Genomic DNA, 10,913 nt, shown 5'->3' with positions numbered 1-10,913 from the left:
CAGTATTCTTCGTGTCAGCTCTGTGACCCTGGACTGCCTAAACGACCCTGATTTTGGATTTGCCCCTATTAAATCTCGCTCCTCTCAGCACACGCGCCCACCTCCTCACCGCTCAACGCTACAGAGTGAACAGCCCGACAAGGACATAGCAAGGGAGCGAGATTCTGGAAGGTGGTTTTGCTGGGACAAAACTTCAGCTGTTTCTATGCAGTACCAGTTTGTAATGTCTCAGCACCACCAAACCAGAGACAGCAAATCCCCTGGCGCTGCGGGTACACGGGCATCTTGTCGTCCCTGGAAAAAGCAGGGTCACGTTTAATTTGATGACGACGAGATCCCAGGTAAGCGCCAAGAGTCTACCTGTCTTGGTCAACGCTGCAAGGGGGAGCAGCCTGCAGCGCAAGACGTGAGCAGGCAGAGTGAATGCGCAGATAACCCATTTCTAGGCACTCGGTTGGTGCTCAAGCGCAAATGTAAGCTCCCCATAGCCTGTGTGCGCTCTGGGAGCTGCCGAGAGGGTTCTGTGTCTGTGTGTTCCTCCAGGGTCACCCCACCAGTATCTGTGGCTATCCGGCAAACCACCCAGCTTGGTCCTGTTCCCAGTGTGAGAGACGCCACCCGTCCTGATCCTGGTCCTGTTCCTGGCTCCTGGTTCTTGTCCTGTTCAGTCTTCTCCTGTTGCCCCGGTTTGTGTGTCTGCTGGTGCCTGCTCCTCATCATGTCCTGTGTTCGGTTCCTGTTTCTGGCCTGTCAGATCCTGTGTCCCGTCTGGGTCCTGTTCCACGTCTTATCCTAGTCTTGTTTTGGTGGTTCTTGTTTTTGCATGCCCCAGTGTTGCACGCTTTGGGGCAGGGGGGTACAACCCTGACTTTGGATTTGCCCCTATTAAATCTTGCTCCTCTCAGCACGTGCGTTCGCCTCCTCACCACTCAACGTTACCTTATCTGAGGCTGATATACATTTTTAAAGGTGCCTGTTGAATGGAGAAATAATACGCCACTTATGAAAATTCATAAAAGTTATTTTTATTTGTAAATGCATCTTATGAAGAACAAGAGAAAAAGAGAGAGAAAAAAATATAATATACATATTAAATTGCTATTATGTACACTATTTTTACATTGTATATGGGGAAATGTACAGAATGATACCTGTCCCTTTTCTGATGAAAATCCATTATGTACAGTGTCTGTATATTTCCATACATTCATTGGTGGCCACAAATGATGATATTAAGATATCATTTCATGGGGATGAGGAATGCGTCTGCGTCAGGGCATTGCCTACAGTTCATCGCCTATCAGGAACAAAGCGGAAATGAGGAGGCTGATGGTCGAGATGAAGCTCTAACTGAGCTATTTCAAAAAAGGAACATTTTCATCTGCTGGGTTTTTTGGGGGGAGGTCAGCTGTGGTTTAGAAGCTTAAACATTCATCATCCTCCCACATACATAAAGTCAGACCTCACAGTTAGCACACAACAGGACGGGAGTCTGGAGTCAGCACAGACAGCAGTCCTGTCTCGGGAGGTCCTGTCTGCCTACATGTCATGATGGCAGGACCACACCTCACCACACTCATCAGTTATTTGTTTTGCTTGGCTCTCTATGATCCCTTTTTGCAGGACGTGAGCTTGTGTATCTGCTCCTGACAGGTTGTGACCAGATGGTGGCAGACACACAGGTATGGTGCCTCCCTCCAGCTGTCTACATGACAGATTTCCTGCTATATATCATTTGTTATAAAAGCTTAGTGGCTAGCACTAGTGCACAGATTTGCACAGAACAAACACCAATTGTCTGGTGAACCCTTAATTGAAACTCTGGTTCTGTCTTGGGGTTTATTTTGGCAAACAGGCAACATTTCCAAAGCGGCTGTAATATTTTCCACAGAATGTTTCCTCAAGCTGCAACTGTAAGTCTGTGTGAAACATGGGTGTGTTCAAAGAAAACATGTCAGCAGCATCCACTGGTCATTCCACACATTCCCCATACGCCAATACACTCAGCATATCATATCATTAGTCCAGCTGTGACCATGAATGGAGTTCCCATTATGCTTTGGCTGAACTCTCCAGGTGTGTCCCAAACTACATTTGTCAAGGGCACAGAGCTCCACTGCTCGATTATGGAGTTTCCAGTCTGAACAGAGTAGCACTTTACACTTGCTGTTGCTGCTGTCCGTGTTTGTCACCACGACACATCACAGTATGACTATGACATTCCCACTTCACGGGTGAGTCAGCATTCCAGTATCTTCTTTAATACTGCGGTGAGTGTTGGTGGGGCGAACAAACATTTTTCTATCATGGACAGTGAATATTTCCAAGTGCAAGGATGCTCAGACACTTACGTAAGCAGTGATTAACAATGCATAGGCTTTCACTATAAAGAGGATAATGAGATTGGCCAAGCAGACTGCTGCCTCGTCCATTTCTTTTTGAACAAGACAAACACCATTTTCCTACTACAAATGTTCTGCAACACTTTATATCATCTGAACTGTCCAGCAACATGTACCTGACAGAAAGACTCAACAGATCTCAATTTGTCACATTTAGATTTCTTATAGCTTTGTTTTCAGGTGAAATACACACACAAAGAAAATAAACAGCTGTGAAAACTGAACTATTGTTAAAAATAAAACTTCAACACTGGTGATAAAGCAAGTCAGTTCACATATTTACCACCAGACAAATGATGACTGTGCATGTTTGCCTTTCACTGTATCTGACTCTGTGCTCTGTCATCTCCTTTCACTGAATATGGCTCTATCATCTCCTTTCACTGTATCTGACTCTGTGCTCTGTCATCTCCTTTCACTGTATATGACTCTGTGCTCTGTCATCTCCTTTCACTGTATATGACTGCTGTCATCTCCTTTCACTGTATATGACTCTATCATCTCCTTTCACTGTATATGACTCTGTGCTGTGTCATCTCCTTTCACTGTATATGACTCTGTGCTCTGTCATCTCCTTTCACTGTATATGACTGCTGTCATCTCCTTTCACTGTATATGACTCTATCATCTCCTTTCACTGTATATGACTCTGTGCTCTGTCATCTCCTTTCACTGTATATGACTGCTGTCATCTCCTTTCACTGTATATGACTCTATCATCTCCTTTCACTGTATATGACTCTGTGCTGTGTCATCTCCTTTCACTGTATATGACTCTGTGCTGTGTCATATTTCCTTTCCAGCCCTGTTTACCTCCCCTTATTTCTGAAGCTTATCACAGTTTACAAGCAACAAAGATGGATGAAATAGTTCCATGTTTGCTAATAGCTTAGAACAGCACGGTCCTGACCGTTATCCTCTGTAGTTCATACGAACCCCAGGTTTTTGGTTTTGACAAACCTTTCTTAGACTCACCTTGACAACAGAAGAACACATTATAATAATATTAATAGCTAAGGAATGTTGATGCATTAGATATCAACAATAGTTCACACCTTAAAGTACAAAAAATACTTTGCATAAAATATAATGCACCATTTGTTCATAAAATGTGAATAAAAAACTATCACAAAATAACCTACAAAAATACACTCTACAAAAGGTCGAGGACATCACTGAAGACGCTGGGTCAAGTAACAGGTTTAGCTCATTCTCCTCTTCACCCAATAAATTATCACAGTACCACAATTGAGAATTTCCTTTTGTTGCACTCTTGTGCACACGAGCTTTTTCACTAGTTCACACAACTCTCATACTCTACTTCCTGTTTGTATCTACTGTTTTGTTGTCTCTGTAATTTCTCACTTGGTCACTCTCTTACATATTCACTCTCTTATACTGTACTTATACCACTCGGCGTGTATTCTCTCCCTCTCTCGCTCTCTGCTGGGGGTTATGTGGGGTCAGTGGGAGGAGCGTGCTGTTCTGCTGTTTCGTGGAAAACGATGGACTTTGATGTGTTTGGACAGGTGATCACTGCGGGCAAATTTCTTCTCACAGACAGGACACTGGTATGGCTTTACTCCGGAGTGAGAACGGCGGTGGCGTGACAGCTCGTCTGAGCGGGAGAACCTGCCAGGGCAATACACACACACACACGCACAGACACACGCACACACAGAGTGAGCATGACTTTTTTGCTTTGTGCTGTCTCAGTTCCACTGAGTACTTTAATTGGTCTTATTTCAAAACACCTGCAAAACATCAGCAAACATTCTGTAAGAACCTTGAAGATGAACAGTATAAAACAAACAAACTGGGTTATTAAGGACACTTTTGTAAAAGCATTAGTCTATGGCTCTCTCCTCCCCCTTGCACACACACACACACACACACACACACACACACACACACACACACACACACACACACACACACACACACACACACACACACACACAGCAACAGAATAGTGTAACAGCAGACTTCAAATGAATAAGAAGCAAACTCAAACAGCTGAAGCCAGAAGAATGCTCTCTGGCCTAGCTCAGTGCTCCCTGGCTCAGTCACCTGTGCTGGCTCGCCGTCACCTGACACGTAGCACAAGCGCAGTGTCGTTGAAATCTGCCACGCACTTGCACTCAGCAACAACCTGTACCAGAAGCTCTCTGTCTTATGTCCTGAGGGCCACATGGTGTGATCCTGCCTCACAGACCTTTAAAACATGTCTGTTGTCAACTGAGAAGCGAAATCAGTTTAACCGGTTTGAACCTAACCAGAAACAATATGCAGGAGACCATTGGGTAATCGGGTTTATGCAGTCCCAAGCCAAATGCTGCAGAGTGCTAATTAGAGCAGTCAAAGGATAATTTCGCACAGCCATATCTGCTGCTAGATTTATAAATCTGTGGAACATGAGGTAATGACACAGAATGTCAGTCAGAGACACTCGTGGATGAAAGTCTAGTTCTATGAACGAATGACAAGTTTACACTGTCCTTGAAAACAACCCACCGGCTTCTCTTTGACCAGAGTCTGAAAGTTTTGTGTCATGTGACGTCCAGTCGCGCCCACCAGCCTGTGCATGAATTCATTTGGGCTTCAGGTAAGGTACCATGTTTACTAATATCCTGGAAACACTTGTAAAGCATTAGAAAGGTTATAAAAACCATTCTTTCCCCGAATCTCTCTCAATCCCTCTCTATCCCCCTCTCCCTCTCTCCCCCCTCCCTCTCTCCCCCCTCCCTCTCTCCCTCCTCCCTCTCTCCCTCTCTCTCTCTCCCCCTCTCTCTCTCCCCCTCTTCCTCTCTCTCTCTCTCCCCCTTTAACATTGCTTTCCTAACAAGCTTCAACAGGACCAGTACTGCTGCAGACTGGAAAACACCCACTTGCAGAACAAACTGTCTTCAGGGTACGAGGCGAAATGTACCAAGCTGGATGACACAAATAAACCACAAGTCAAAATACTTCTGGTTAAACACACTCATCTCCAGTAGTCTCAGATGAAAACACAACCTCACCCTGGGAAATAGATGATAGCTACACATGCCAAACAACTGAAGGATTGCATTTTGCATATAGTGCAGTAACGTGTGTATGCATCTGTGTGTGAGCGTGTGCATGCGTGCATCTGTGTGCATGCACATGCATTCATGTGTGTGTCTGTGTGTGTGTGTGTGTGTGTGGCTGCCCCGTGGGCATAGCCCTGCTAAACTGCCTTCAAAAGTCCCACACTGAGCGCTGTTCCAACACACTTTTTAACACCAGCTGTAAACTGACCTCTATAGCCACACACACACACACACACACACACACACACACACACACACACACACACACACACACACACACAGAGTCATTTCTAGTATTATACCAGCAGAAAGCCTGGGGATTTAACCCATTACAGGCTTCCGCAACATAAACAGTGTCGTACCAGCTAGGAGCGCATCATTGAACACCAGAATAACAGCATGCACAATTCCAACTCATCCCACCTGGAGCTGTGCTTTCTAACATTTTTGGGTCTAAATGCAGAGGACAGGAAAGACTAATTTCATTTTGTAAATAAATGCATGGGGAAGTGTTTGTATTGTAAACTGTGCATGGTGTAAACGGTGGGATATTTTCCATCTGTTTTTGAACTTGTGGGTCTGCATTGGCACGGCTGGCTGGTGGAAAGACTGTTCCACAGGTTTGTAGGCATATGGGTGGAAGAGGGAACAGAGCTGCAGACTGCAGGTGCAAACATGTGCAACTATGTATTTAATAACTGTGGTGTTTATTCTGTAGACTGATACACTAACCAAGCTGCCAATATCTCATACTTCAAATGATTGGTTAAAAGCGTGTCTGTGGTGAATACCTTTCTTAAAGTAGTCTGTGTGCAGGTGTGTGTGTGTGTGTGTGTGTGTGGCCGTGGCCTCTTTTCTGTGAGGAGTGCTAAACATGTTAAACATGCTGGCAGTAGATAAGAGAAGCCAGGCAGCTGGGCTCTGTGTTCCGCGCGCCCGACCACATTCGTGAGGTCTGGCTCAGACACCCAGCCTACTGAAGGTCAGGCACTGGCACCGAGATCAGCACAGTGCCACCCTACAGTCCTTCCTCCACACAACACCTCACTTACGTTTATGAGGGGGCCGAGGTGCTGGACGAGCCCATAGCTCAGAAGCCAGGATGGATCAATGACGACCCTGCTGACTCAGAGCAGGGAACTCAGGATCTGAACACGACTCGGATTCTGGGGAGTGTGTCCGAGACCTTTTGACTCTGAAGGCTTTAAACTGGGCCGAGTGCAGGTTATGAAAGAGCAGTTTAAAGTGAAACCGCTTGAGGGAACATTAATGTCTAGCAACTCATGTTAATCTGGTCATTAACTTCAAGACAACACCTGAAGACCTTATGAGACTGAAAATCTTACTGGGAAATCCTCATCTAGTCAATCCCCAATTAGATGTTTGTCTGAATGACAGACATATTATCTTGACAGGCAATCATGTCTTCATTATGGGAGTTTTTTGAGTTTCTGAAGCGTGCTTGCAATAACTGTAGAAGGCACTATATAAACAGAGAACAAACAAAAGTGGTTGTATGGGGCAAAGTCTGACATCACATCAAAGGCGTTATCTAATCTCCAAACAACAGAGATAACACCAAATGAGACCACATTCAAAGGGCAAACTGCATATAGCTTTTATAACAGATGATGTCTGCTTTAAAGGACTTGCCATCTCTTAATCCTACAAGGCCGTCCCAAATATGCAGTCAGCCAAGATTCGAGATGCTAGCATATCTTATCTACTGCTATTACAGCACAAAGTGGCACAAAAAACATATTTTGACTTTGTGCACTACCTATTTTGGATGCATTTCATGAATATGTTTCATTCAAACACCCTACTAACTCCTGTTTTAAGTTCACAGATGAAAAATCAACAGGTGGTGATCTGCTCCACTGCTCTTGCAATGCTCAGTCACTGATCACCTCAGGAGCCTCTAACAGTTAACCGTGATTTGGAAAACTCAGCCATTTATAACATCTTCAAGATTCAAACTCCAAACATAAAATGGAGGACCCAACACAAGACATGGAGACAAATACCTGTTTAACCCACACTAGCCCTGAACTTTTACTTCATGAAGCATTTGTTATCATATCTGTGGTCCTTTACAGATGTTTCTAAGTGATGAAGACACTTTCTGGTAAATGTGACACTATTGTCCAGCAGTTCAGGTATAAGGAATGACGTGCCCAGTACAACCGTGTGCCCATACTGACCTCCAGCCGCAGCCTGGCCAGGTGCAGGCGAATGGTTTCTCCCCCGTGTGTCTTCTCAGGTGGGCCTTCAAATGGCTGCTCTTGGTGTACATCTTGGTACATCCCGGAAAAGTGCACTTGTGCATTTTAATGAGATCAGCTACGGAACTTTTCTGGAATTTCTGACCTCCAACCAAGAGGCCTCCTCCCTGCAGGCTGCCAGATGCGTTCTCTCCGAGCACGGCAGGCTTGGCCGCGATTGGCACAGGAGCGATCCGGACAAACTTGGAGGAGGGGCTGCTGAGGCTAGCCGGCGGCATCATGTGGGGCACCAGCGTGAACGTCTGCCCCTGGATGTTGACGAGCAGCTGGGCGATTTTGATGTCAGAAGCGGGCGGCGCCGGCTGCACGGCGGGTGGGGAGTTGGCGCTGGGCTCCTGTTTGATCTGAATGGGCTGGATCTGCAGGACAACTGGCAACCCTGAGCTCTCCACCGGTGATGCCTTCCCACTGGAGTCCTCATTCTTCAGCCCAGTGTGAGTGGCTCCAGAGGGGCTTGGCAAACCCTGCATGCCCTCGGGCTCAGTGGCAGCTGTGCAGGACACACTGGAGATGGGCACTGTTTGGTCTGGGCTTTGTGTCTGTGGTTCTGGTGAAGACACCTGTTCACTCATACTAGTCAGGGCCCCATTGCTGACTTCCTCATTTAAGGCTACCACCTCCATATTCTCCTCTAGAAACTCCTCAATCTCCTCCAGTGTAGGCTGAAACAGCAGCCCTGCATGCTCCTCCAGGTCTCCAGGAAATATGGGAAACTCAAAGCATTCCTCTTTGGCGATGGCCCGATCCCTCCGAGACTCCCAGGCCAGACCCATGGGGAGGACAGGAGGAACCATGGCCGGAGCTGAGCTCTGGGGAGGAGACGACTGACTCAGGGAAGCCTGTGACAGGAAGAAGTCCAGGAGGCCATCTTGGCTCTCGCCGCCAGAGCTGCTGCAACTGGAGCCGAGCACGTGCGACTCGGGGCTGGAGCAGGAGCGTGAGCTGGACGAGTCACTCAGCTCATCCTCAGAAAACGGAGAGGGCAGCACGTGGTAAACGCCCTCGTCTGTCACCATGTCCGAGTGATGGTGGGCTGGCACAGTGCAACTGTAAGGCAGGAACGTTTGTTCTTCCACCAGCAAGCGATCCACCATTCCTGGTCGCCGCCAGTCCAAAAACGCACGTCCTTCCCTTGGCTGTCTCTTACGGATGATTTTAGCTCATTGAGCCTTTATGAGAAGAATAAAAACAGAACTGATAAAAGCACATGTTGCAAGGCACAATCTCATCTGCACATGGCAAACATTGCATTGTAAAAGTTGTCCATATGGCAACCAAAATAAGTGATAAAGTCTGTTATTGCCTTGTTGAAAGCACGTGTGTGGTAACCAGGATAAAAGCTTGGAGCTTATGTTCACAAACAGTGCTAGAATTGCTAAGCATAACAGAATGTACACATCCACGACATGAAAAATAATTTCAGTTGAAGATATGTTTGTGTCTGTGTGTATGTGTGTGCACAATATTAATCTTAATACAGATCCCAGCCTGTCTGAATCTGGACAGTGATCAACATCGTTGACATATTCAGCACAGCATAATTAATTCCATTTGAGTTAAACACTGCACTTGCTCTGAAGGTCAGTTTTCATTATGTTCTAGTAAAGTTCAACCCTGTCCCACGTGGAGTAGGTGCGCGAATGTCTCGAGAACTTCCGAGACATTGCTGCTTTTCATCTCCTACAGATGTTAGAAATATATATAGAAATATATATATATTATATATATATATATATATATATATATATATATATATATATATATATATATATTAAATGCGATGAATGTTAGAAGAAACCTGTTTTTAAATGTCTGTTTTGCATAGATTTCTCTTAAACAAATAAACTGAAATTATGTGTAAAAAACAAAAACAAACAAAAAACAAAACTGAGGGTTTAGTCCTAGTTGGCAAAAAAAAAGCGCTTTTCATTCCTGACAAACCCTCAGCCCTCGTTGGCAACAACTCTGCTAACGTCTGTCAGATCACAGCGCGTATCCTAAAGTTGAGGCGCCCACGTACCCCTCCCCCCTCCGGGATTCTGCATCTTATGACCGAGAAAAAACTCCGAATAATGATGTCAGCACGCGCCCGAGTAACGTCGCACGAGCTTGTGTGCTATTGGAACAAATGTGTCTCCTGACTCAATACTCTCGGACAGCAGGCAATTCTTCGAAACTCTCTCGACACACTCCTTGCTGCGTGTTTTAACTGCTCAGTTATAAATAGCTATACAAATTATAGTGAAGTCTAATGCATAATTAAAATGTTATTAAACTTACCTCAGTAAATATGTGCTAGACGTCTTTCTCTGGAGCTGTTGTATGATTCCTCTCCTGTTGGAGAAATATTTCAGCAATCAGCGACGTGGATTTGCCCTTGAGACAAGCTTAGCATTGCAAAGGCAAGGGACCTAGGCTCTATTGCAGCTTATTACATTACTGTCACATGGGTAGTGCTGTGCGGGTTATAACAGTGAGTTGGGGAAGTCTTGTGTAGGCTCGCCTGCTCACCTCTGCGGGATTGGCCGCTGACTGACGGGGGCTGGACGCTCAAGGCGACGCCTGCGCCTCGCTGTTAAAGGTTTTTCGGTCTGGCTTCTGTCAAATACGCTGGTGCAGGAAAGACCTGCACGATGACTTCGCGCGCAGTCGATGGGAGTCCAAGATCAAAGCAAAAGTTTAATGCAGACGTGTTAGAATTGGACCAGGGGTTGTACCACAGCCCAGCGAATGACCTCATTATTAACTATCACTTGACTACTGTTAAGGACTGAAGCCAGATGTCTCTGCATCCTCCATAAACATTCTTTTGAAATTACTCCCAGCAACAGCAATCATTACAGGATTTAGTATTGCAGCCAAGGGCTATTACAATCGTCAGTCAAATACATGCATGCAATATCATATTACTTAGGAAGCTACTGTATAATAAAAGTAATGTTTGTTCTACATTAGAATATTTGTTAACACTCTAGTTTACAAACACTGATCTCTGTCTAAAAAATTACACTTGGATTTTTTTTAATTGTTATGGTTATTTTATTTATTCATTCAGTTCATTTTCCATTTCTGGATGAAAATCTCAGCTGTGGGTATGAAATATTTGTGTGGCTGTTTAAATGTGTGATGTCTCTTTTTTTTAAGTTGACAGAAAG

General features: G+C 45.2%; 1 protein-coding gene across 1 annotated transcript; it reads right to left on the bottom strand.

Annotated features, from left to right (window-relative positions):
• Window positions 1-1,009: 1,009 nt before the first annotated feature.
• klf15 (Kruppel like factor 15) lies at window positions 1,010-10,211 on the bottom strand. The gene is made up of 3 exons (XM_027031600.3): window positions 10,039-10,211; window positions 7,678-8,927; window positions 1,010-4,034 (listed from the first exon to the last, which is right to left on the bottom strand). Exons 2-3 carry the CDS (start codon window positions 8,850-8,852, stop codon window positions 3,866-3,868), a joined length of 1,344 nt encoding a protein of 447 aa, XP_026887401.2. The 5' UTR covers window positions 8,853-8,927; window positions 10,039-10,211; the 3' UTR covers window positions 1,010-3,865.
• Window positions 10,212-10,913: the final 702 nt, after the last annotated feature.

The sequence above is a fragment of the Electrophorus electricus genome, chromosome 24 (genome assembly GCF_041902795.1).
Source record: "Electrophorus electricus isolate QZ-2024a chromosome 24, ASM4190279v1, whole genome shotgun sequence".
NCBI lineage: Eukaryota > Metazoa > Chordata > Actinopteri > Gymnotiformes > Gymnotidae > Electrophorus > Electrophorus electricus.
This window is presented reverse-complemented; position numbering and strand designations above follow the sequence as displayed.